The sequence below is a fragment of the Passer domesticus genome, chromosome 5, assembly GCF_036417665.1.
Source record: "Passer domesticus isolate bPasDom1 chromosome 5, bPasDom1.hap1, whole genome shotgun sequence".
Lineage (NCBI taxonomy): Eukaryota > Metazoa > Chordata > Aves > Passeriformes > Passeridae > Passer > Passer domesticus.
In genome coordinates this window covers 47,060,447-47,088,038 of record NC_087478.1, presented here as the reverse complement: position 1 = coordinate 47,088,038, position 27,592 = coordinate 47,060,447, and the positions used below count along the sequence as shown (strand labels likewise).

The 27,592-nt window shown below is 45.2% G+C and overlaps 1 protein-coding gene and 1 long non-coding RNA gene across 5 annotated transcripts; one reads left to right on the top strand and one right to left on the bottom strand.

Moving 5' to 3' along the window:
* Window positions 1-49: 49 nt before the first annotated feature.
* Window positions 50-27,592, top strand: LOC135300535 (uncharacterized). 4 transcript variants are annotated; one of them, XR_010362354.1, is made up of 2 exons: window positions 50-454; window positions 10,137-27,592. It is a non-coding gene; the product is annotated as an uncharacterized LOC135300535 (long non-coding RNA). The 4 variants fall into 4 exon arrangements; XR_010362353.1 differs by having other exon boundaries at window positions 9,067-27,592; XR_010362356.1 differs by lacking the exon at window positions 50-454 and adding an exon at window positions 8,227-8,435.
* Window positions 516-10,430, bottom strand: LOC135300513 (cytochrome P450 2D17). Its single transcript, XM_064420028.1, has 9 exons — window positions 10,218-10,430; window positions 8,059-8,230; window positions 7,180-7,332; window positions 5,750-5,910; window positions 5,450-5,623; window positions 3,546-3,687; window positions 2,828-3,015; window positions 1,808-1,949; window positions 516-1,679 (listed from the first exon to the last, which is right to left on the bottom strand). Exons 1-9 carry the CDS (start codon window positions 10,428-10,430, stop codon window positions 1,501-1,503), a joined length of 1,524 nt encoding a protein of 507 aa, XP_064276098.1. The 3' UTR covers window positions 516-1,500.

Genomic DNA, 27,592 nt, shown 5'->3' with positions numbered 1-27,592 from the left:
GGTGCGCTGCAAGGGGCGGAGCAGCTGCTGGGCGGGCCCCGCCTCCTGAGGCCGCAGCGCCCCTCAGAGCCCGCTCCGGCCTCAGGGCCCGCTCCGGCCTCAGGGCCCGCTCCGCCCTCAGGGCCCGCTCCGCCCTCAGGGCCCGCTCCGGCCTCTGCCCTTTGCCCCCGGAACGCCGGAACCGGCTGCTGTTCGGTCTGCCAGCTGAACTTTCTCCCGGTACACTCTTGCATGCTAGAAGAGACACTCCCTACTTCAGCTATACCCAAGTTTTTATCCAAATACACGGGTCCCAGGACCTCTCCAAAGTTAAGTTCTCTTTAAACACACTGGGGAATGTGCTGGCCCCTATAAATCCAAACAAATGCAGTTCGGTGTCAGTGAAAGACCAGAAAAGTAACGCTGACGTGATCTTGAAAGACGCAGGTGCTGGGCGTGAGGAGAGAAATGTCAGGTGAGTACCTGAGGCAGGAGCACAGCACGACTGAGGCAACCACAAAGAGGACAGACGAAAGAAAATTTCACATCACTTTTATTCTTTCGAGTTATTTTGTGAATGAAAAGCATAAATGCTCGGTTCCTGCTGAAGTTCAAATCTTAATGATGTATTTGCATAATTCAATAGTTTTCATAGCTTCCAAAATTACTATTACACTAAATTACTGTTGCACACAAGCATTCAATTTTAGATTTTTATTTTTTTTTTTAGTGGGGGTTATACATAGCAACTCCTTTGTGCTATTGTCTCTTTAGATGTGGTAAAGGAAGTATTGCTAATTTAAAAATCAACATACCCTTGCAACCTCCAAACAATTTGTCAGGAATATTACAGAAAGAAAGAGACAGGTAGCTCTGAAACATATGGCTATACAGTTTCAAACAGTGTAATTCCATCCCTTTGTGAGTCCCAAACCTGCCCAAGAGCTGACTTTATGTAATGCCAAGAATAAAACAAAGTTTTAATTGGAGGAGATAGTAAATCTAAACACCAGGATTTCTCTTTAAATGTATTTATCAAAATTTCTGTATTTCACAAATGACCGTCTTCTGTGGCTGAAACACCGTATGGATTATTTATGTACTCCTTGGTATTTACTCCTAGTGGAGGCATAGCGTGACATAAGGGTTGTCAGCATTAAAACTTACTTTCTTTGAGGCTGTAAATGAAGACAATGCAATATTTGTTCAACATAGAGAACTGTGTAATAAACAGGAAGGAATGAAGGGGACTCATATGTCCTGGACGGTAAGATTTTCCAGAAGCACTACTCTGAAACTACATTTTATTGTCACCTTGTTGCTGAATGTGAAGCTCTCATCTGATTCAAGAACCACAGCTAGAATTAAGCTCCACAAGATATTGGCCGAGATCCTTACTTTACACAGATGTGGCCTTGTGGACAGACTGGAGATTGAACCTGGCATGATCCTGCCTAGAGCTGCAATGTTCCCGACAGAGTTTGGAGGGTGGTGGTCTGTCAGTGAAAGGAGTGGTGTGCTCTATCTTGGGAGAGCTCGCAGCAGGAATGGGTGTGGAGAGTTCGTGAGCGCAAAGTGAGCATCTACCCGTGGCCTGGGCTGGTCCTCAGGGAGCACGAAAGTGAATTTCTGCAGGAGGGTGGTAAAGAAGAGAAAGAGCTCCATCCTGGCCAGCTGTTCTCCGGGACAGGCACGGCGACCTGCGAGAGAGGGAAGAGGACGTGTCTGTCAAAGAGGGCAATAATCGATGCTGGAGTTGCCACGGGGGGAGCAGATCACCTTCCAGCTGTGCTTCTGACCTGCAGCTGGACCCTCCCCTTAGATTTACCTGCTGAGAAGGGCAGGAAGGCCTCTGGTTTCACAAACTGCCCCTTTGCATCCAGGAAGTGTTCGGGGTAAAACTCGTTTGGTTTCTCCCAGACTGTCTCATCCTTCAGCACGGAAGACAAGTTGGTGATGATGGTTGTCCCCTGCAGAAGAGGAAACAACGTAAGTGAGAACAGCAGCATTGTCTTGGCACAACAGAACAGTGCCGGTCCCTCTCTAGTCCCTGTCTGCCGACTAATAGCACCCATTTCCACTTCTACATCTTATCTGAAGCAGAGGTAAAGCAGGGCCCTTTCCAATGGCATTTGGTGCCTGCCCTACACTCTGAAGCACCAGAACTTTTGCAATTTGTAGCCTTTCAAAGGCTGCTGCTTGCAAATGCCAATTTCACAGTTCCACACTGGAAACAGCCTCTGCTTCTCAGATCCTCCTGGACTTGTTCTATAGCTGCAGAGAAGAAGCTGACCGACAGACTTCAAAGGCCAACTTTCACAGGGACCATGGAAAATCACAAATCACATGTCAAGGTTCTAAATCAGAGGGGATACCACACAGCAATAAAAAAATTACAAAAATATCCCAGACTTGAATTCTGTCACTGCTGCCAGGGCACCTGCTTGTCACAGAGGAACTGGTCTGAAAGCCAGTGGCATTTGAGTAGCTTCAGAGGTTAGAATTTAACTGCTACCATCTCAGGAAAGCCAGTAAGCTGGTGTTGAGTGCCTCCAGAGAGCCTGATGGGCTTCGTCTGACAGGCAGTGAATATTACAGCTCATTGAGAGGAAAGGAAGCCTTTGCACTGAGCTGCCACTGCAGTTGCGTTCCCTCACAACGAGCGGAAGCCTAGAACACAGACAGGACCATCTGCCTGAATTTAGCATTTCAAAATGTCCTATTTTAGTGCTCAACAGTGACTGTAATTGGGGCTGGAAGTGAAACACTGCAGGGCTGGACAGGATCATCCCCACCCCATGCCTGGCATCTGCACAAGGAGAGGCTGCTGTGTTGCTTATGTGGTCACCTTGGGAATAAAGAAGCCTTGCAACTCAGTGTCCCTATATGTCCTGTGAGGTAGCCCAATAGGAACAATATCCCCACAACGCTGGACTTCGTGGATCACAGCATTAGTGTAAGGCATGCTTGCTTGGTCCGTCATGCTGGGGGCTCTCTCTCTGCCAATCACGTTATCAATCTCTGCCTGGACCTTACCTGAAAGCAGAAGAGATAAAGAATTAGAGGACCCTTAGAGAACCAGAAGCAGCGGGTACAAGCTGATGGGAGACTGGCTGCAGTTGGAGGACAGGACAGGCAGTTGGAGACAGAAACCAGACTGGAAGGTGTTTTGCAGTTGACGGGTGACTCTGTATAACTGTTCATTGCTCAAAGCATCCTTAATAAAGGCCGTGCCACTTGATATGCTACCTTACCCCTCCTCTAAGCAGCTTGAAAGATACCTGATCAAGCAGCATTAGAGAATTTAACCAATCAGCATCTATTGCAAATACTGGAAGAGGGTACACTGACCACCATTCCCCAAAGCCCTCAAAATGAACCTACTCTTCGAACTCCAGTCTTGTTATCGTGGCAACCCCCTGCCAGAACAGCTGTTTGGGACGTGTTTCTCCTCTGTTTCTGCTAGACCAACAATCACCAAAGCTGTTCCTCATTGTGAAATCCTTGTGGAAAAATGAGTCTTGAAGGGAAGAGGCTACACTTCTGTAAGTAAGTTTCTGACTTACTCTGTATTTCTGGGTGGAGAAGCATGTACAGCAGTGCCCACCGGAGAGTGGTGGAGGTGGTTTCAGAACCAGCTGTAAACAAGTCCAGGGCCACCAGACGAAGGTTGTTATAGTGGAAACCATTCTCTTCAGCTGCCTTACCCTGTTGACAGCAAAAAAGTGGGTGACTGGAGCTGGGGTATTTGCTGGGCAAGAAGACCACTGCCCAGAGAAGTGCTGAGAAAGACTAGATCCATTTTTTAGCATGTGTTCCTGTTTTTTATTGGAAGAGTAGAGCACAGCACAAGCAACAGTCTGAGCATGAGTGATGTATTTTCTAAACCTGTTACCTCCTGTATTTGAATGTCCTCAAACACCTCCAATAGAGAAGAATGCCTTGAGGACAGAAGCAAACACCTTGTGCTTTTCACTCAAACAAACAGCAGGCCCTTGTCACTCACTGAAACATCTTCCTCCAGAGAAGGTGGAACGCAGTTATGCATGTTTGATCAGATGATAAAAGCCACAGAGTAGAGAGGAAGCTGCATTGATGTGGCACATGAAAAATTAGCATTATTTTAAGGGTGTTATCTCTAGCTATGCATTACAGATTCTTGCTGCTCCTGCCCTGGTATTTCCTTACAATTAAAAAAAAAAGATCAGGGTTATCAGGTTAAAGGATTATTGTTGCCTATTAAATGTGCAACACCACTTGCAGCAAAACTGGTCTCTCATCCAAATGCTAACTGAGCTCAAATTTGTTAGCATATGAGATATGACAAGCTCTCTGCATGAGTTCATCTGCTTGTCTTTTCTAATCCTCTTTATACTTCCCTTTCCTAGGGACTAGCTTCTGTTAAGGTATTCTGTATATTTAGATGCTGTTGTAATATGGATAGCAATTAATAATGCATTTAAGACGCAACTGTTATTCCAATAAAAGATCTCAGACAAGGGAGTTTGGGACGGACTTGACCCAAGTTAACTCAGGAGAGGGATTTATCAGACTGGCTATCAGGTGATGTCAGTGAGCAGAAGAGAGGCGTGACAAGAGGCAGCACCCACCCCAGGCTGTAGTGCTCAGTGCAGAGTGAGGTGGGTCACCTTGCTCTGCCCATGGGCTGCAGGTGCCCGACCCCCACAGCACGGCAGGGTTTGTTATGCAGAGCAGCAGCCCAGCCTGAGGACTGCAATGGTGGAAGTGATGTGCAAGCAGAATCTGCTAATATTGCTCATCTGGCACTTGAAATTTAGTGAATCCATGTGCAGAAACATATGGCAGATGGACAGGCTGACCCAAATATCTTTGTGCCTTACTAAATTCAACGCAAGACTCCTTTCAATTTCAGTGAAGTTCAGATTTAGGCCTTCCTCTGATACCAAGCAAACTAATTCTTAGCAAGCACTTCAAACATATATATCTCAAAGGAGACAGTAGTTTCAAATCATAACTTGGTTTAAAGGCAGTCTATCGATGGGACAATGACACCAAAAGTCCAACTGTTGCTCCAGTTTTGTGACTGATTTGGAGGCATCAGTCACTGAGGCGCTGACATTACACAGAATCTTTCATGCTGACTTATTCCCTGGTACAAACTTAGGACAATTATTGAATTCTCAATCATAGCCTTTTAAAGCCTTCAAATTTTGGTGGGCTGGAAAGAAGGAAGTTCCTAGATTCTGAAGGAAATGTGAAGGCAGAAAATGGAAGCAAGAACATCAGCAGATAACATGGTGTCTTAAGACAATGAAAGAGGTTCCGCCATGAAGAATATCTTTCTTCTCAAGATACAATGTGAAATGAAAAAGTAGGATATTAGTTGGTAAGAAGTTTTGTGCAGCTCTAGGAGGAAAGTCAGCTTCACAAGCTTGAACAGGCAAAGAAACTGCTTCTGACCCTGGAGGGTCTGCTAGTGTCACCCTACCTTCTCCATTTCCTTTAAAAAGACATCTGTGATATCTCGGGTGTAAGCAGGGTCCCAGGTCTTCCTGTGCTTATCTAAGGCCACATCTATGAAGTCCATTAACTCCTTTTGCGCTCGAAAGACTTTCTGTGGCACTCCAGGGATGCGCACCAAAATGGGCACCACGTTAAGAAGCTGGGGTGTGAGAACCAGGGAGAGCAACAAAGAAAAAGAGAGAAGATATTACATGATGCAAAAAAAAGAAAAATTATGAAAACACAATTTTCTCAAGCAAGCAGCTTCTTACAGCTTGTGGTTTACCTGAGGCAGGAATCCAGTTTCTTCATCCAAGGAATTTTGAAATAACTGTGACAGCTTCTTGAATGTCTCATCATTGTAGTCAAAACGGTCTCCAAAGACAATGCTGCAGATCATGTTGCAGATAGCATTACTTAAGAGAACATGTATATCAAAAGATTTACCTGAAAATGAAAATGGAGACGTGTTGCAGTGTGTTATCATGGTGTGCCTCAGTTTCCCCGGTCCCTCCCCTGAAGTTTCCTTCCCCAGGTGGTGTGTCAATCACCTCTCCTTTCCCCCACCTTGACTCCTGCTGGGCACAGTCTATCAACCCAGAAATTCCAAGGGAGCATGGAGTGATGGGCAGGTTCAAAGGATGCTCTCCACCCCCTGGGGGGCCCTTGGCCCACCCAGGTGTCCCTCTCACCTGAGACCCCCTCCCCCTGTGCCTGGTTGGTGCTCCCTGTGCTCCCTCCCCTGCCCCTCTCCCAGTTAAAAGGGGAGCACACCATGGGCCCAGGGTTCTTGTGGAGCTGCTCCTGGATTCAGAGGCCATGCGGTCCAGAATAAAAACTCTGGATTAAACTCTCCATGAGGACCCACTCCTTCCTTCACCATCGCCTTAAAAGGTTTCTCCAGCTCAGGGAGGCCCGAGGAGTGACCCTCTTCTACCAACAAGCTCCAGCCGTAAGCACTGGAGCTCGGGACATGCCTGGACTTGTCCCCACGTGCTCAGCAGCGACTCACAGCGAGCCGGAGCTCTCTGGGGTGCAAAACTCCACAGGGGATGTGTTTGGCTCAGCAGCTGGGACCAGGCAAGCCAAGGCAGTCCTGTTCCGTAACACTGGTAAAATCCAATAGAGACCAAGCCATGAAGCTCAGCAATACCAAACTGCTGGACCTCATCTGTCAGCCATGAGAATACACAAATGCCACCTCGATGACACCAGGAGGAAAAGCCCCCAAACTACTCAAAGCATCACACTACAAAATGATGATCATCCCATTCTTACTACTATTTGCTCGATCTATGTTTAAAGAAGAAAACTCCCAAGAAAAATTGAGTCGCAGAGTTGTTCTATGACTTGACCAGGTAACACTTTTTTCTGTGTCTAGATGACAGGCTGTGAACTCTCAACTGCACTTTTATTGCATGTGATAATATATTCCACTAAACTTCATCAAGTTAGAGTTACTGAGCTCTGGGAATAATTCTTTTACCTCTCTATTTCTAATTTCCTATTTGTTCATTGTTTCCAATGGATTAGTGATACGGTAGCCCCACTGTGTAAAGCAGAAGTGGCTCCAAGGAGGGCACATAGACTGGAAACACTGGATTTGCATGGGAAGAGAGCACTGCATGCAAACAGGAGTGACTGTAGAATTGCTTCTCCCTGCATCACTGTATTGCCTTTTCCTGTGATTTCCCCATCCTTGTGGATGTCACAAACCTTCTTCAGACTTGATTTCAGAACAAAGAAATCCAGCTTCCTCTATCACGCGCTCCTCCAGGGATTTCTTTCCCATCCCAAAGTTCCTCAGCGTAGAGAGTGCAAATCTCCTTAGCTCCTTCCAGACATGCCCATATCTTGCCACAATAATTCCTGGAATTGTAGATGAGCAAGAAATGTCAGATATCTGACTTGTACATCAAGTGGATTTTGCTAGAGAACAGCAATTGTGAGTCTGGAGTAACAGGTCTGTATGGATAGATGAAACAGCCTGACCTTGTGCAGCTTGTTCAGACAGCAATTCAGAAATGGATCACTGCACCTTCTACTGCCTGTGCATGGCTGGCAAAGGTACAGGGGGATTCCATGGGAGCAAAAAGGCTGCTAAGGATAAAGGAATCAGCCCTCCAAACCATTCAGCATTGTTCCCATAGCTTGTGTGAACTGGGTAGCAGCTTGTGCCACCACACAGCAGCTGAGGATGTGATGTGGGCAGGATGCAGGAAAATACTCTGTCTTGAATGAAAGTCACCATGTTTTTTTAAAACAACTTACATGGGACATTTTGCATCAGCGTTTTGTCTTAAATAAGCACCATAAGCATTCATTTGTGGCTGTTGGGAGTTGGCAGAAAGCTTGTACCACTTCTAGTGTCCTTACACAGCTGAAGAAGTGTGTGCTTGCTGGAGCTGTACTAGAGCCACTAAGGGGAGCCCCCATTGAATCAAATCAGAATTTGTCACCACCAAAGGGTGCCAGACATGCAAGGAGGTTGACCAGGAGGACACACAAAGGTGCACTGCACTGAGAAAGCCTTGCCTCTACCCAATCCTTCTCACACTACTGCCGTCAAGGAACGTCCATTTTCATGGGACTTGCCTTCAGAATTCTCTCCATAGCCCATGTGCTCGTATATTGGAAAAGGCGGCCGGTCAGCAAAATCCTCTGATTTGTGGACCAGAGCTTCCTTCACTGTTTTATACCCATTCAGCACTACCAGGTTGGTCCAGCAGTTCTGGAGACTGAAGATGTTTCCAAACTTCTTCTGGAGCTGCCAAGATAAAAAAGCATGTCCCTGAAAATGAGCTGAGTGTAACCACAGAAATATCACCATATCCTTCCTGAGGGCATTTAATACTGAGTGACCTTTGAGGTACTTTTATTCAGAGATCTTCAGCTGATCTTTGACCTTGATCTGTGCAGTGCAACAGCTCCAAACAGTGCCAAGCAGCAGCTGTAGCAGGGATCAATGCCCTGTAAGTGGAAAAATTTAGAATATGCCTATCCTGGCCAAACTGTTGTCATCAGCATTGTGCAAGTACTTTTAACTTTGTCACGAACCTTTTTGGGGATTTTTAGACTGCATGCTCAATAATGAAGTATTTCCTAATGTTTCTATTTTATCTGAAAGACTAAGTAAGTTCTGAGTTAGATTACTTCTGCTGAAGGAAATACTGATAATAAGGTGATATGTAAGCCCTTTAACGGGACATGGACTCCTGTGAAGGCAGGTCAAAGCTCCCCTCCTAGTTAGGGACACTGAGCAAAGCTCAGAAGCACATTGTTTAAAGACAGTGCAAGAGTAGCAATGCCCCACAGTTTTCTTCTACTTTTTTTCCCCATCTATTTTTATTTGTTTAAAAGCTAAGATTCTTGATTTCTGCACTGTAGTATTGCAAGGCATTAAAGTACTTAATACTGTATTTGCAGTAGGGTTCAAAAGGGAACTAGCACTTCACTGGCTCTAGAGATAGATCATTAAAAATGATTACTGGTCAAGATTGTGGTCAGCATGACCCTGACGTGATGTGATTTGAAAATGGTAAGCTTTTGGACTACATGCAAGCAAATCATACAAATGCTAAACTTAGTTTCTCCACTTGGCAGGTTTTGGACAGGCAGCTGACCTAGAAAAGAGGCCTTTAGAGTTTGCAAGCTGAAGCACAAAACACCCCTGGTTTATCTGCTGCAGGCTGTGAAAGCCCTGCCTTCCCTCTGAGAAATGCTAAGCCCTGACTTTGAATGGGAACCTGCAGAGATTTTGGGCATTGCTGCAGGGGCAAATCCCACAAGCTGGTCTCTTTAACTGAAACTGTCACAGGCCTGCAGGCATCTTCACTAACTCCCGGGAAAGCCTGCCATTCCTGCAGCCACATTCCCAGCCCACAGATATTTGTTTGTCTCCCTTGTGTGTACAACCCCTGCTCCTTTGCCTCCAGGCCTGCCCACAGGTCAGGCTGGCAGCCAGCTCTACAGCAGCAGCACCTCTCACTGGGGCACAGCCGTGGTCTCCCACTGAGCTCACACAGAGATGGGGAGACAGAGGATGGGAAGTGTTGGTGCACGATGATCTCTTTGTCTGTGCGGGCCAGGTCAGTGTCCTTGAGCAGTGACTTGCTTCATCCTGGACTTTGGAGAGCGTAGTGATACTGAAGTTGGCCAAAAATAAACTACCATAATTTGAAGTATTGCAAAGCAGGTATGCTTTCCTGTAGCACTGGACTCCTCGAACTGAATGAGTGTCATGAAACACCCTTTACAACAGGGTATTTATTCCATCTTGGTCATACATATCCATAGCAGCGTGCTTCCCAGCTACTACATAAACGTCACTATTCCTAGGGCTTACCTGCACGCATCTGCCTCCTACTGGAAGTGCTTTCATGGTCCTAGAGGGTCATTGAAAGCTGGCTCTGGGAGTCAGACTCGCTGAGTGCTTCAATATTACAAGTGGCCTTCCCTTGAACTCTTTCTTTGGCCATGTGCTCTCGTTGCTTGTTACGTACCTTGCCAAAACACCCACTATGTTCCTCATTATCTGTTTATCCACCTATGTTTATCGTCCTGTGTGCACGATTTTACATTCTTTTATCTTTTTTTGCTACTTAGTCTTAAAGCTCTATCTAGCACCTTCAGGGGAAATGAAAATTCCTTTTCTCTGTGTTCTGTAACTGCAGCTGATGCCAGGGTGTGACCCACCCCTCCTTGGCCCGCGGTGGATTGTATGTGCAGTGTTCTGTTCAGGGGCTGCCACTCACCTGGCCGAAGGAGTGGTGGGGCTTGTGGAAGTCAATGGAGAACATGGTCCCGACGAACGGCAGCGAGGCTGGGCCTGGTGGGTAACGGCTCCACTTCTTTCTGCGCTTCATGAAGTCAAGCAGTAAAGCAAACACTGTCAGAAAAACTCCCAGGACAGAGATGTTGCTCCAGACGGATGACAGCTGGGACATCAGCCACAGGAGCAATGCCATTTTGTAGCCTGTCTACTCCTTGTTCTTCTTCTTTTGACCCAACACTGTCACTGCCAACTTTTGCCTTTCCTCTTCTCCTCTCTCACTTTCTTGCCCTGACAGCTGCCCCTTTCTCCTTGCTCCCTCCTCTTCCCTACACTGCCTTTTTCTGCTGCTCCCTTCTCCCTGCACTGGCTGGCTTTTGATTGTGAAACTTGGCTCTCCCTCTAAGCTCCTCCTCTGCTCGGTTCAGCCTTCGGGGAGTGGTGATGGGGGTCACCCCTCCTCCTTTCCTCCTCCCTCTCTTCTTTCCCCAAGGCCGGAGCTCAGAGGGCTCTGTTGCTGCTGAAAGTGTTGGCTGGTGCTGACAGTGCCCTCAGTGGGGCAGGGCTGGCTGAGCCCTGGCGTTTGAGTCCCTTCTCTCACAGACAAGGAGAAGTTCACAAGCAACCAGTCCTGCTGCATTCTCATGGGGCGATTTAGAAAAAAGTTGTTTAAATGTGAGTCACCTTCTTGTTAGTACGGGCAAGTCAAAAAAGAAGCAGCTCCTAAACCCAGATCATACAGGTTTTTGTTTGCAGGCTAAGAAGAGGTTCCATTGGAACTTGAGGAAGTTCGGGTTAGAGCAAACATTCCCTTACAGAAAGCACTTACTACAGAAATTAGCGTAAAACACTGAGATTTTAAAAAGAATTTGTTTCTAGGATTAAAAATGTTTAACAAACTCCAAGTGTCAGTCAGCACAACAATCTCGGCTTTTGTAGAAAACAGCTCAGGTGCAAGGAAGAAGTCACACTTATTACGAGGTGCCTCAAATATCCAGCCTTTGGGGCAGCAGTAATGCCAACACAGTTATGGAGTTAGTCAAAGTATTTCCTAAAGCAGCACAGCTGTGTGCTCCTGGCATCCCTGCCCTCAGCAATCAATAAGCCTTGCCCTTAGGAGAGTCAGCTCTAGATAAAAAGAAGCAGTAAACCCATCAGAGCTTGATCTGTGATCTCAGCGTGATCAGAGGAAAGACTCCTAATGGAAGAGTTGCTGCAGCAGTGATGGAGAGCTCAGGCTGCAAGGCAATGCACCTGCAAATCTGTGCAGGCAGCGCTGCTGTGCAGCCAGGGCCTCCAATGGCCTTTCCTCTGCCAGGGGAGGCACCTCCATGCTCATTGTCTGTGTGCTGACCTTACCTTGCTGGAGTCTCCACAGCAGAATCCTGTTTTGAAGGCATCGTGACTCAGGGTTCGGGGTTTGTGTCAAGTAGTTTGAAACAAACATGTGGAATGGGAAACAACTGGGGGAATGACCAGCTCCCACACCAGTGCAGTATTGTGATTTTTTTGAGTTACAGAGACATGCCAGGGTGGTTCACACACCTGGAGAGCTGCCCCAAAGAGCACAGTGTCTTCAGGAAGCACCGGCTGGAAGCAGTGATGAGAGGTGGTGTGCTGTGCAGAGGAGAGCCCAGAACTTGGCCATGGCAGGGGTGGTGGGGCCATCTGAGAGCCTGTGGACAAGGAGACGGTGGCAAAGTGCTATGGGCAGTGCTGTGCCAGGCACTCACTGCAGACTTCTTGGGAAAGGAGACAAAGTCAACAGAGCCATCCCAGACAATCACAGGCCTTTGGGCTAACCCCCAGTGTGCCTTGACTGAAGGGCTGCGTGGTCAGGCACCACCTGGGAGGTTTCTCAAGGGTGCTCAACACAGCTTCATGACACAGGTGATTGAAAAGACATCAGGAGGAGACGCTCTGCTCAGTTTGCTGTTCACAAAACAGGAAGACTTGAATCAGGATATGATGGTCAACAGTGAGTTTGCCTGAAGCAGCCATGAAACTGTGAAATAGTAAATCCTGCAAAAACTCAGCAGTACCAACAGCATTACTGCCCTTACCTGCAGGAGAACAGGTTTCATTTCATCCAGGGATCTCCTTGACAGAATCCCAAAGGGAGCTGCCCTGGAGAGTGAAGGGGCACAGGAGAGCTGGTTGCTCTTCGAGGGAAGACTCCTCAAAGCATGAGATCAGTGTATCTCATTTATCTCCTGGACACTGTAAAGCTTTTAACACCATTTTCCACAGTACCCTTTTGGCTAAATCCATGATATACAGACTGGCAGGGTAGCTGATAAAGTGGGTGGATGATTGTTCAGATTGTGGGGCTGAAAGAAGTGACAGAGTACAGACAGTGACAACAGTACAGAGTGCAGCTGGTGGATGATCACCAGTGATGTCCCTTAGGTGTTTATACTGGGGCTGATAAAGTTGAGGTTATTAACAACGTGGCTGATGGGACAGAGAGCACTCTTGGCAAGTCTGGCCTGGGAGAGCTGCCAGAGCTGAACTCTGTGGTGTAGCCTGGGAGCTTGTTGGCTTTTGAGTGTGAGGTCTCAGGAGACAGAGCTGCAACAGTTCCCTACTCAGTGGGCTGGCTTGAGCAGGAGATGGCTGAATGGAAAAAGGTGATCAAGGGCTTCCTCCCACTTAAATATTCATGACCCATGCACTCAAATGACAGAGGAAAGATGGGAAATGTGGCCCCAAGAATGCCAGTGGACATTTCCTCAACACCCCACCAGTAAAAGGATGTAACCTTGCCTGTTTCCCTTTATTTTAATCTTGACCCTAATGAATTTCTGCTGAAAAATATTTACCTAGGTCCTTTCAGTTTTGCTTACCCTGGCTAGAGCCAAAGGCTGTTGGACTCCCATCATTCACGTGTGGGCTCTAACAAGGATAGTCGATCAGAGTTCAGGAAGTGGATTTAATTCTAATGAACATCACCCTTCCAATGGAAAGTCATCAGAATAGGAACTCTCCAGCTACTCTGCTTTGTCTGACTCAGCCTTGACATAAAGTGACAGAGCCGCAACCTGAGAAATGCATCAGCTTAAGAAAAAAAACCCTACACTGACACTGACTTCCCAATTGACATCTTTCCAAAAGATCATTTGGTAAATGATCCTTTCCTGCAAACTTGACAGCTCCTCCACTTTTGGCTAGTAGCATGGATGGCCAGTCCTGCAGAGGAGTGGAGCAAGTGCTATAGCTTCATAATTGCAAAAGAACCGTTTTCAAAGCCAGCAAGAAAACAATAGACAACAAATCTCTTTATGACAGAGAGAAAGAGAAAAGGCTAATTATTCTTCTGAAGAATAAAAGATGTTCATTTGCATTTCTTTTCAATAAAGTAATATTTTGAGCAACTTTCAAGTCAGGGAAAAATCCCTCCAAATCCAAACATATTAATTTTAGCTAACTGCTGCCCTGCTGTGCTGGGTGCATGTCTTTGTGCACAGTCAGTTTAGAGACTGTGGAGTCCTGTGGGTGGACAGGGAAGGTATGCACACCCCTTCCCCAAGGGAAAACTCCTCAGGCCACAAGCTCAGGTTAGGGTGAGGCAAAAGGCTTCTCCCAGCATGCCTTGCTGAGATATGCAGATTCCATGTCTCCCATTGGCCCTTCCCCCTCACTCCACCCCTGGTCCCTCATCCCATTGGCCCTGGTGTTCTGCTCCGCCCCTCCCAATCCCGATCTATGCCCCGCTTTCCCTGCCTGAGCGGCGCTGTGTCCCTGGACCCCTTTGGGGAAGAGGCTCAATAAAGGCTCTCCTTGGAACCCCGCACAAAGACCCCGTCTGTCCTTCTGCGTCACCCAGATCACAGAAGAGCTGAAATCACCCAGCCTAGGCACAGACTGTGCCCCCACGGGGTCTTTTTCAAGACGCTTCTTTGGGAGGGTTGCGGCACTCTGAACAACATCTGCCATGGCATGAGACGAGCTAAGTGGAATTACAGAAGTTCCATGCAGTTCCATCACCATTCTTTTAGTGAAAACACTGAAATACAAACAGAAAGGCAGGTTTAAGAAAAAATTTATTAATATTGCAAAACAAAGCATCCAGAAGCAAGATAATGCTGGGCTTACCTTTTTAAAAATTTCTTTTAGGCAATTTTAGTTGAGCCTTTTTGCCCATATTGTCCATAAGATCATATTTCATTATAATCACATGCTGTATTTCCTTTTTGAAGGACCCTCCTTTTATTCGGGGCACAGAATAGATGATGATCATTTATTAATCTAGATTTAATAACAGCATTTGTCTTCAAAGTCTATTTTGCCACCTACTGTTCACACCCTGCCCACAAAGATGGTTTAGATGGGCTTTTCCATAGTGGTCATCAGTGGCTGCATGGGTGAGGAGCAGGCAGTCATTTGTCCCCAGAGCACCCCTCAGAGATGCTACCAGTGGAGGCAAGTGACCTTGTAAGTGTTGGAACCAAGAGTACAAGTCTAGAAGGTGCCACACACAGCTGTCCATGGCACATGCCCAGCTCCCAGCTGAGGCTGCAAGCAGCTTCTGCAGATCTTCCTGCGGGATCACAGCTTTGGCACCCTGGACACGGAGGTCACAGTGCCTGGTTATGAAAACTGCTGTTTCAGTAACTACCCAGCATGGATGGACACAAACCTCAGCAATTTTTCATTCTGGAGAAGCAAAGTCTCTTGCCACAACATTGGTTAGTGTGAAGCCTGCTGCTCTCGTTTCCTGGCTATCCATCTCCCAGGCTACAGCACAGCTGTGGGCTGCTGAAGATCCCTGAAACCTTTCCTCTTTGGTGGCCTCTTCTAAGGCAAAAAAACCATGGTCTCCCACCTAGTCCCACCCAGGCCTTTTTTTGGGTCCTTCCTCCACCTCCTTTTTTCAGCACACAGTCTCTCTTTTGCCTGTTATGCCTTCGCTCAGATGGCTTCCCCCCTGACCATTTTGTTGTTGGAAGGGGCAGGGGGTGCATGGCAGAGACCAGCTTCACACTTGTCATTTGCCCTTAGCAGCCCCTGGCAGCCAGCAATAACCAGCACCTGCTCCACTCAGACATCTCAGGGGAATTGAGATGAGAAACTTAGAGCTCTATCAGGTGCATGCACACTGGGTTTTCAAGGGCTTGTAGCGGAGCCAAGTTTGAGCACAGTTCTAGAGAGCTGCTGCAATGTGTCTTCCTAACAGAAAGCTGCCTCCTGCCAAATTTTGCATGTAACACTTCAAAGCATTCAACTGAGAAAGAAAAATAGCACCAGAACTATTCCTAATGGGTTAGGAGAAGGTCAGATAAACAATGGATTTCTAAGAACTATGTCAGCCATTAGAAAGGCATGAAAAAACTCTTGGCTGAATGTTCCCAAACAAATTTAGCCTGAAGCCTCACCCCAACTCGGGAACTTTTAGTCTCAGCTGGTTCATTGTGACTCTCTTGGCCTTCAGATGGGGATTTTAAACATTAGAAGTACTTCTACAGCCTTAAGATGGACTGTGCTAACAGTTTGTTCCTAATAAAGCAGCCAGCAGAACTGAAATAGCCAAGTCCTTCATAGTTACTGTTACTATGACTTACTGCCAGCCTTCCCACATTGCAAAGAAATCTGTTCTTCAAGCTTTTCTCCCTTACATTCCCCAAGGCTTCCTACCCATTTTCCTATAGCAATCACACCAGTTCACTTATCACCAAAGTGAGTTGTGGTTGAACATTACTTCTTTCACCCATCCCTGCCCATGCCATTAACCCTTGTGCCATCCCATCCCCATTCCTGTCCCTTGCCCTGAAAGAGCAATGACCCTGAACTTGGCACCAAAAGCAAGGCATGTCTTGGGCCCCATCTTTTCCCTCAGAGAGACAACTCTGTGCTGGTGCTGGAAGATGCCAAAGAGACTGGCTCCAGTCATGCTGTGAGCAGTTTGACAGAGTTGTGCAGTTGCTGCAAGCACCAACATCTGGAGGAATAAAGCAGCCACTGAGATGAAGTCACCCCTAGAAAAGCCTTGGACAGTAAGGGCTGAAAAATCCAAATGAGAAGAGCAGAATGGCTTATTTTGACTTGACATTTCACAGAGCTTGAGATGATGCAGGACTGAGCTCACATGTACACGTAACGCTGCCCAGCAATGGCTCCACCAGCTCAGCAAGCCCAAAGCTGTGGTTATCTGCCCTGACCACAGCATCCTTGGCATGTTAACGGGGGTTAAGCACAGAGATCAAAGCAAGCTGGCTTGGTTTTAGTGGCCAAATTCAGTTCTCTCACAGGCTAAAATGCTCCCACTGTCACTTCAATCTGACTTAGCTGAGCAGAGCTCAGCACGTGCAATTTCTAAGCCCAGTGCAGGGCTGCTTTGCACAGGTTGTGGTTCCAGCACTGGTCCAAGATGCCTCCTGAAGATTCCATTAAACCTCTGAGATGTATCTGAGCTCTGGGAAGATGCCTGCTCATTTGGAAAGTGACTGGCAGCAGTTGCCTTGACTCACATTCTCTTGTGAAACTGTCAGAAAAACATGGCTTACACCCCCGATACCATAGGCTGTTGATTTCTCTCAGCTGCTGGGTTTGGTTTCCTGCTTTTTAAGCTTCTCCAGAGCTGTGAATATATTGCCTTTTTTTTTTTCATTTTTGATTTAATACTGATACCTTGGGGTTGTTCTTTGCTGTAATGACAGCATCCTGGGGAATTTTGGAAACAGCTACTGGGTAAAACCCTGTTATTATTTTTTTTTCCATAAGAGATGCACTTAAGTCCATCCGGAAAAACTTATCCTACTTTTCTAAAGTGTGAGATCAACAGACACCTTTGGACAGAATGGTGGAATTAAATCCATGTTTTGGAAGCCAGCCAGACAAAAGCATCTTGGTTTAGTTTCTGCCATTGATTTGCACTGTGACACTGAGCTATGGCACTGTTCAGTTAATAATAATTTCATTTGCTTATATTTTTCCTGAACTTCTTGAGTTGGAGATGCTCTGGTTGTGATTTGTTCATATTTCAATTGTGTCATTTAGTACCAGAATATAGTAAATTTTAGCAGCTTTCCTATCTATGAATTTGTATATGAAGCCTACAAATTCATGGATGTAATGGAAAATGCAGACAGCGATAGGAAACTTGTTTTGCAAACCAGCAGATTGATGCTGGAACACATTTTCTCGGAGATCTGGATCAATACAGAATGCATTTTAAGATTCTTTTGTCTGTGTTTTCTATGGCTTCAATTAGCCTGGCACAAATAATTTCCTATTCCATGAATGTGATCCTGTAAGACTCTTCTATTTAAAGGTTCTGAAGTTGCCAGGAGAACAAAATGGACTTGCCAGGGCACAGGGCTGGGCTTTCTCATGACTGTCTGGGAAATATTGAATACCTGGTCTCAATATGAGTATTTTCTAATGAAAGAGCACAGTGTATCCCAGCACTAACTTTCCCACAGCAACGTTCATGAACCCAACATGCAGAAGATGGAAAAAGGCTAACACTTCTACCAGATACATTTCTGGGAACATGGTAAACAGAGAGTGGATGTTCTGTCAGATAATTTTCCTGGGTTTAGGATTTTCTTTGCACTCAGATACCATAATGATAAATGCAACTACATTTCTCCAAACATTAGATTATATTGGTGATTTATATGTCCATCCTCAAATGGAAAATGTCACTACTTAGCAATGCTGAAAAAATTTGTTACCAGTGAAACTGTTATTTAATAAATCTTTCTTCTGTTTAAACTTTTCAAGGAAATACTTGAGAATAGCTTCCAGTAAATTCTTCTAGTTTTGCTGCTTATTCAGTGCTTTATATATTAGAAGTAATGACACTCTGCTTTTAAGATACTGTTTACCTAAGTATCACCTGAAGTGTAATATAAATATAAGGAGTCTGTCTTGCCTCCAAGTGGCTTAATACATTAATTTAGTTTTAAAAAACATTGCAGTTTGAGAATAACATTTTCCTTTCTGTATCCATGTGAATAAACAAAGGAATGTTACATGAAATGTCTTGAGGCAGTTCCAATAAAAACCCAGCATGGAATTTGGGTGCCGAGATCAAAAGTTCAAAGTCTGGATGCATAACTGATTATCTGCTTACCAGGTTAGCATGTACTTGGTTCTCCATTGTACTTTAATTCTTTTGGTTTTTACTGTCTCGTATTCCAGATACTGTGAATGTTAATATGGACACAGTAATTTTGATAATTATTTCATGCTTGGTCTGTTCAGTATCTAGAGACTAAACTTCACTGTGTTTCACTCTTCAGAGAGGCTTATTGTGTTAGGAAGTTTCAGACCATGTGGGAAATGGAGGCTGATTTAAAAACCTTGTGAGGATTGGTAAGAGCTATTGCTTTTTGAAAAGAATATAGAAAGAAGAGGCTCTGCCCCACTTTCTCTGTAATGCCTGAGCAGATAGTGAACCTTGCCCCAAGTCAGAATACAGAGTTGTAAGAATTGCTCAGCCTGACGGGGAATCAAACCAGAGCTTCCATCTGTTGGGACTGTGGCCTAGCTACCAGACCTTGGCTGCACAGTTTAATAAGATGCAGGAACTGTGCTTTGGAGGTCGTACCACTGCACAGAAAAGGAAAAGTGCTCCACTGAAATAGTGACAGAGTGGATCTGTCTGCATGGCCCTGCAGTCCCACGGCCTACATTGGCCTGATATTGGGTAAACTGAGTTTGACAAATGAGGGTTTGTTATCCAAAGAACCCTTAACATGGGCTACAGTTGTGCTCTTTCATGTTCTCCCCGACTGTTCCTGTGACTTTTCAGCTCTGAAAAGAGTGGCAAAGCAAAATGGTGGAAAAATGCAACATCCTTCACAATATTGGCACTTGCTGGGGAATCAAAGCTTCCTTCAATCAGAAGAGGACCTTGAACCTGTATATTCCACTTTGTGGACAGTTTTAGGGGCATAAAGAGAAGGGGAGAAAACAATAAAAGAAAATCTCTCTAAAAGGCAAGAATAAGCTGTGCTCTTGTAAAGAACTGGGATAGAAGGAGCCTCTGTTTCCCAGCAGGCAGAGATATTTTCTATCAGGTATGGGTGATTCAGTCAAGCTGGGAAACAGCTGCTGGCTGACTGTCATTTCTTTTTTGCTCTGTATGCTTCATGGCTTGGAGTCTCTTCTGAATTATGGGACTGCTCCATGAACCCTGTGTGCCTCAAGTCCACTAGCACAGAAAGTAAATGTGTGACTTTTAGTTGACTTCTAAGTCAATTATTGGATATCACTCAGAAACCATGTACTTGAAAAGGGAGCTAATTCTTTATTTCATCTCTGGTTTTCAGTCCCGGACACAACATCAGTAGTTACAACTGAAGAAGGTTCCTGCATTAGTAAATCTCTATACAGGTAAATTTACTTAGGCAAAAAAACACTAAATACCTTCTCAAGCACCTACTCAAAATGTATTAGAAATTACAAGAAATTAAAGGTATGGTATCAGAAAAATACTAATTAAAGCCAGAGATGCACTTCTTGTTCTTTGTAAAGCTTCTTTTATAGTTTCTTTCATTGATGAACAAGGAGCTTCTGGCAAAATTCAAATATAAAAAGGCAGTTTATAGAGGGTGGAAGCAGGGATTGTTAACCTGAGAGGAATACTAAGTGATGGTTTGGCATGCAAAGATATGTCTAGGAAAGCCAAAGTCCACTTGTAGTTGAACCTGAGAAATTATGTCAAAAGCAGCAAGATAAAGTTCTTGAGTGCACAAGTAGCAAAAGCAAGAGTAGGGGAAAAGTGAACATACTGCTGAATGGACAAGTCATCCCATTCACTTTTATTATATGCACTTTGCTTCAGAATTTTCTCCTTGTTTTTAAGCATTTAATTTCTTCCATTTCTTCTCCTGTGTCTTTGTTTACCTTTCTTCTCTGATTTTGGGATTTCAGTGGCAATAATTTTGGCAAGTTTCAGTGTTTTCACTGCACCTCATTTCATCTCAGTACATTTGATTGTAGTCACTCCATTTGCAAATTTTCTGGCTTTTTCTCAATTGCATTTTATTTCATCATGTCTCATTTCCAGAGGGTTTGTTAGACTTTGTTCTCTGGTTTCAAGGTTTCAATGAGGATCAATTGGGCAAGCTTTGCTCCATTTCCCTGCACTTCAGGTCATCCCAGTCACTTTTTTTGCTTTCATTTGTTTCAGAATTTTCTCTCTTTTTTTTAGCATTTCATTCCTTCAATTTCTTCTCCTGTCTCTTTGTTTACCTTTTCCCCTGGATTTTGGGAAATGAGGTGCAGTGTAAGAAGCAAAACTTGCCAAAATTATACTAATTGAAAATTATACTGATTGAAATCCTGAAATCAGAGAACTGCATAAATGGACAGGACAAGGAAGGATGAGATGAAATGCTAAAAATAAAAGAGAGAATTCTGAAACAAAGTGAAAACAATAAAATGGTCTGGGATGACACAAAATGCATGGAAATGGCCCAAACCTTGCTGAATTGCCACTCATTGACATCTTGAAATCAGAGAAGAAAGTGAAACAATCTGAGTACAGCAGACTTATAATAAATCAAAAATTCAATATAAAGAACTAAAATTCTGAAATGAAGTGATTGTAATGAAATGTAATGAGGTGACATGAAGTACTTTGCATGCATTTGGGAGTTGAAGCATCCCTGAAGGTCTGGGCTTTGTGGTTCTCACCAGCCTAACCTGAAGCATAAGCCTAAACCTAAGTGGTTGTGCCTTAGAGGGTAGCACTCCGCTGGCTGCTGGCTCCATTGCCTCGCTTGCATGATGTGTTTAACGGAGCTGTTTACTCAGTTGTGATAAAGAATCTACAAACCCTGGTGCAAAGGGCATTAGAGAGCACTGATACCAGAATCATTATAAAGCAAAGATATATGTTGGTAATGATCTCAAATAGAGATTACAATAGATAAAGAGCTAACCTGAAGACTCTCTTTTTTCCAGGAAGTGTCTAGTTAGGATCTTTTTCTTCTGGCAGAGGGAGTTTTTCACAGGAAGCATTCTACGGCTGTTTCCATGCCTTGGAAGGATAGTCAGGGATGCTGCTTTTTCACAGTTAGGTCCTCAGTTAGGTCATTTATGAATCAAAAAACAAAAAGAGGGGAAGCAAATCTGGCTAAAAAGAGAGTGACATTTTTCTCCTGTGCTTTTGTTTCTCAGGAGCAGGCAGAATAACCTTGGGTGATTCTGTCTCCTCATAGGAAAGTCAGATTTCAGGTTTCAGCAATAATTCTCTATCTTTTCACTCATTAATCATTAATATCAGATGATATTAATGCACTAAAATGAAACTATTCAAACATACAATTTTGATGATCTAAACCCTCTGTTAATAATTTCTGAGAGAATAGTATGTTTGCTAGAGTACAGAGTTTATTATTGTCATATATAATACAGCGTCAAGCTCTTATTAACAATTTTTCATGGTTTTATCTGAAAAAACTCTTTCAGGAAAAAACAATGACTTGAATACAAGTCAGCATTTAGAAGTTTTTCTCAGTGTGCTGGAAATAGAAGATTGCTGTGTGTTACTATGACAGTGAAATGGGGGTTGTTTGTATTTTATTTTAGTGTGATGCTCCCAATGATAGTTTATGCTTCACAAATCCAAATGTGCATTGGAACTCAGAATGTGTATTTTGTATTTCTGTAGGAATAGAAAACCCTCAAATAACTTTTGATTTGAAATACTGGCGCAGTTGTGCTCACAGATGAATTAGTAACAGTGGGAGCATATGGAGTGAAATAGAAATTATGGAAGTGCATGCAAGACCTTACTACTGGGCTTTCAGTTTGTCAGTTGCCTTTGGAGCTCCATACCAAATGATCTGCAGGTTCCTTTTGCCAAAAGTACTTGCTGCACTCTCACAGCAACCGTATGTAGCAAGCCTGATTTTCTGTGCTCATTTGTAATTGTGTTTTTGTGTCAACAAAAATACTCACTCTTTTACTCAGGAGGTATCCACAGGAAGGAGGAAGGATCAAGGATGGTGGCTGCAAGGGAAACTGAGAAGGAAAGTATTTTTGTGATTTTTAAGCAGACCAAAAGACCAGGTTGATGCTGAAAGACATCACAATGCAATGAAAGAGGTGAGTGGTAAGGAAGCACCCTGGAATGTGCTGGGGCCTGCTCCTTTCCTTCTGATGGCAAAACAGCAAGCTCCTTGACACAACCAGCTTCCTCACCTGCACAGAACCAGCAGCTTCCTAAACCTGCATCCCAGGTTCCCTGGGAATGGCTGCGTGGCCCGGCACCTGCAGCTCAGAATGAGGTGTCCCTGAGAACCAGCAACATGCAGGGCTGAGCTAGCCATGAAAAATGAATGCTTTTGTGTAAAGGCTGGTCTCTCCTGGGCGTTTGGGTCCGATCCAGCCAGCTCTGGACCACTGGCCCCCTGCAGCCTTTACAAGGATAAAAGACACGAGGTGCTCTCCTCCTCGGGACCAAAGTCCTGTTTTACTCCTTGAGAGAAGTCACCTTGGGATTCAGGCGACGTCCCAGGGAAAAAAGAGAGAGATGGGCTTTTAAGCTCAGGGGAAGGGGAGCAGAGGAAGGGGGCCACAGACAATGGGATACAAGTGAGAAAGGGGTGAGGGGAGAGGTAAGCCTGGGACAAATCATTACCACCAGGGCTTAGGCGGGGATAAGACCATGTGATAAGAGAGGATACAAACGTACTATTCATGCAAATTACCAAACACCAAGTGCAGAAACAACAACTAGATAAACTATTTAATGCATTACAACACTTTTGAGGTAATAACACTTTAAAACTTTCTGTTGGGTTGCTTAAAAAAACCCCACAAAACGGTGAAAATTTTCAAAGCCATGCCACAGATGGAGATGACAAACCTTCGTTCTCCTATGGGCTGAGCACAGGCACTGTGTATGTGAGTTAAAGCCTTTCTGCAGGTCTTATTTGTGCTACTCCAGGATAAAACATATTGGCTTAGATCCAGAAAGAGGGAAAGGCCTCATAAAACTCCTCAATTGCTTTATTTACTTAATGACACTTTACTGCCTAGTTCAAAATCAAAAGCTTTTTGATTTGTGTTCACTTTGTTTGGACCAAAAGCCTAATACCTGGGATAACCTTTGCACTCAGAATTAAAAATCAGCAACTATTTCTAACCCGTTTTCTTGTGCAAGTCTTTTGATAGTGAAGGGCACCTCCTGTGCTGACAGCCTTGTGGCAGACAGATCCCACCACCTGCATGCACCTGTGGAAACAGAATCCACATGGGTTCCTACAGGCACACCTTTTTGCTTGTGCTGCTGGAGGGAACAGCAGTAGAGGGGAAAGCTGCCAACCTGGCCAAGCTGACTTCCATGGTCCCTGCTGTGTCAGAGCCGGCACTGGTCTCGCTGTGCTCCCCCGGCTGGCTGCTCTCCGAAGGCGGCTTCAGAGACCCTCAGGTCAGAGGTGTCCCCTCAGCGTCACACAGCGCTGCAATTTCCAGCCAGAAGCACAACGGGAATGGAAAGGCTGCAGATCACACAACACGCCAAATAACAACAAAATTTGCCACCAAAAAGCATTCAAAGTGCGAATGCATCCACACCTCTAATTTGTTGCTGAGGGCCGATGAAAACAAGCCTCAAGGCCTCTCTCTCCCCACGGGGGCGGCCGGCGGGCAGCAGCGCTGCCATCCCTGCCGGAAAGGCAGGTTGGAAAAACCTCTGAGAGAGAAACTTTCATCTCCTGCCTCTCTGCACCGACTCTGCCCTACACACTACAAAGGATGGTTTCTCACAAGCCACTAAATCAGGGGGTGCACGCAAAAACTTTCGTGAAACGCCGCTACACTTTCCCTGAGAGGCGGTGGAGGAGGCAGCGGGCTCGGCGGGAGCGGGGCGAGGCCTTTGTGTCACCTCCAGCTGCCTTTGTGTCACCTCCAGCTGCCTTTGTGTCACCTCCAGCGGCTACAGACGGCCCCTGGCCGTCCCCAGCTCCCCGGCCTCTGTCCCCAGGGAAGGCGGGCAGGGTTTTGCTGGAGAACGAATTTGCAGCCTTAAGGTGGCAGCAGCAGACAGCGCTCAGGGCCGCGTCCGCAGCTCCGGGCCCGCCAGGAGCTCGGCAAGGACAGAACCACCGAGGGCTGCGAGGCGGCAGCGACTGAGGAAGGGGAGCAGGGAGGCAGAGCAGGGTGCGAAAGCTCGGGGCTGTAAGAAGGAGAAAAGGGTTTCGACCCGGCTTCTCTTAAGCAGGATAGGCTTGGCTGGAGTCAGGATGAAGACCTTGGTCTTCACCTCAACATCAGGTTTGAAGGAAAGTAGGAAAAAAGCAAGCAGGGAACTAGCAGGGAATTGCAGTTAGAAGGAAAGCTTTGAAGACTCGAGTCTTTGACGCTCTGGTAGCTCTTTCCGAAAGGAAGGCAGGCAGTGATCTACACCCCCTGTCCTGGCTGTGGAGGAGGGATTGGATTGAGGCACAGCTCCCTGCAGGAACTGGATCCAGAATAAACACTCAGTGCTGCCCCAATTCCCCAAGCTACTCTGGACAGTTGCACCAAAGCCCTGCAGGTGTGCTGGATTTTGGGATTAAAACTACTGCTAAATATTTTCAGGGATTCAAGCAGCCTGATGTCATGTCCTAACCTGTCATACCACCATGAACTGCTGATTTTATAGGCAGGGTGGAGTCAGATTCTTCTCCAAAGGGCACAGTGACAGGGCAAGAGGCAAATCACAAGCTGCAACAATCAGAACTGTGACTAGACACAAAAAATTGCTGCTCCAAGAGGACAGCTCAGCATTGGAACACAGGCCCAGAGATAGTGTGGAGTCTACCCTGAAGGTTTTCAAAACTTGACTCTCCAAAGCCTTAGTAGGCTGGTATAGTTCTGAGGCTGACCTTCACAGAGCCATCAGGTTGGACCAAAGACCCTGAAAGGTGCCTTCCAGTCTGTTCTGTAACTGGATTTCTGGAGAGCTTTAAAAGAGGAATGGAGATGACAAGGAAATATTTAATGTGTGTCCCGTTTGTAATAGTCATGGCTGCTGGATGGGATTCCTGATCACAGTTTGAATTCTTATTTAATTTTTTTTTTTTTTTTAATCTAGAGCAGGTATGGCTTTGCAAACACTGCAGAAAATTTCTTCAGTTTTGGAAAAGAAAAAAACAAAGCTGGTCAGTGAACATTTTTTCTCCACTTCTGAACCCTTATGTATTTCCAGACATATGTACAGGCTTACATATCAAAAAGTTAAGGACAGATGCTCTTAAAAACTACAAAATGGTATATCCTTAATGAACCTAGTGAAAACACGGGTAGGCCAAAAAAGGGCTGTGGCTTTCTTGTAGGGGGGTGTGGCTAACAGACATGAAGAGGCTGCTCAGACGAGCCCCTGACTTGTTCCTCCTCCTGCACTGTAAGGAACAAGAAGTTCCACCAAGCCCTGCACTGCACACTTAGCTGCAGACTGGGAAAGGTTGCTCAGGTTTTTCATCAGCTACTCCTAAAGTCCAAGTAAGTCAAATAAATATTAAAAATAAAGGGCAAATATCATTCCTCTCTCTCTCTCTCTCTGCAAAAATGGTAAATACAGGTTGCAAAGACTTCTGGTGTCTGTCTCAAGCAGCTCTTTCAAAGAGGTCAAATGAAACCCTAGAAAATGAACATCAGCTGTTGTATTCCAGTTTCTGTGGCATGCCACTGACTGGAGGTAGAACCTCATATTGGTGCATTTATGAAGAGGGACCACCCAACCCTGGTGACATGGCCAACAGTCCCCCTTGAAGCACAACAAAGACCATCCCCTATTTGGAACAACCATTTGGATGCAAAAAGGATTTTCTACGTTAAAGGGTGAATTTCAGGGCCTGTTGCTCTGTGGTCTAACAAATGGCACAGAAGGGATTTGGTAAAGTGCCTACCTGGACTGCTCTTCCAAAACTCACAGAGCTCCCCACAGAAAAGGTCATTAGCAACAGCCACCTCCACCAGTGAGGCCCTCAAGTGCCTTTCCAGTGATCCCAGGGCTCCTCTCATGGCATAGCATTCCCTAGAAGCAGCCTCAGGAAAAAACCTTCCCAGACTTCTACTGACCTGTTATTTCTCCATGACTCTTGCACATGACTGGGCCATGCTCAGCTCAGGGGTGAATCCATCCAAGGTGGGTGGTGGGCAGTGGTTGGGGCCAAAGGGCCATGCTCCAAAGCAGAATTTTCCCCAGTTACTGGCAGTCTTACAGTCACTGCTGCTGATTAGCAGTGTTCCTAATAATAATTTGTACATCTTCTGATCCATTACTCTTCTAGACAGCAACAAGTCTGCACAGTTAAAAAGATGCACCTTCTTTCCCTCTTCTGAAGCAGCAGACCATAAACTTGGTGTTTGCTAAGTCCATCTTTCACATCTGTCATAAGGAATGTTTACACTTCTGCTGTAACAGCATCTTTTCCAAGTCTTTGGTGTTCCTGTGGCAACGTGAAGCTGCTGATTTTAGTAGAAATGAATGGTGCAGCTGGAGTCAGTTATGAGGCCTGCAAACCTTGCTGTCCTCTTTAAGGCTGCAAATGCCCACTTGCATCTCACAGTTCTGGAAGCTGTTTCTTCTCCTGGCACACTTTCCTGTCATGTAAAGCCAAGAATGATTCCCACTTGGAGCAGAGTCAAACACAACCCTGGAAACCTGCTTAGAAGCTACAAAATTGGGCCATTTTGTATGGCCTCTGCTTTTGGTTGCAGGAAAAGTCTCTATCAGCAGTATTTATTTTACTGGCTTATTTTCTTGCAGAGTGCAGCTCTTTGGCTTCATTCCCAAATGGGCAGTTGTATTTTTGCCATCTGTCACCTGTACAGGTAGTGGTTCCTCCTCAGAAGTTTCAGCCACAACAGGACACCAGGCGAACAGCGAGACTGCAACATCCACTTTATACAGTGACTTCCTCACCTTGGTTTCCAAAGCAGCAAAGTATTACAAAACCCAGGAGTGTAACATTAAATTGGTCCTTGTTCTGCTTACAACACGGTGCTTTCTTGCCTCTTTGAAATCCATTGCCACCTGCCAGTTCTGAATTTCACAGTACAACACTAATTTGTTTGCTCGTCTGTATTTCTTCTGACTACAAATGTGAACTGTGAGATCTGTCTTGCATGCAAGTTACTTCGAATCCAAGGTCATGAAAATTGCACAAGAAGAAGTAGATATTGTTATGCCCCATAATCCAGGTTGTTGTAATTCCAACAGCCTTCAAAGTAATGTCCTCAAAATAATCTACAATTTGTAAGGATCTAATAATTCCATTTCTCTTCTGAGAGGAAACCTGTTTCCAGTGGGCAAGAACTTGGGTGAAAGTCCAATTAAGTTTTTATCATACAAATGCTGTGAAGTGTACAGACTCTCATTTTTTAATAAAACCATGAGAAGTGGTGACATTT

Coding starts and splice junctions, on each gene's coding strand:
- LOC135300513 (XM_064420028.1), bottom strand. CDS start 10,430: ATGGCATTGCTCCTGTGGCTGATGTCCCAGCTGTCATCCGTCTGGAGC. Junction 3,016..3,545: donor TCTCCACCCAGAAATACAGA/GTAAGTCAGAAA, acceptor TTCTGCTTTCAG/GTAAGGTCCAGGCAGAGATT. Junction 1,950..2,827: donor AAGGCTTCTTTATTCCCAAG/GTGACCACATAA, acceptor CCTCTTCTGCAG/GGGACAACCATCATCACCAA.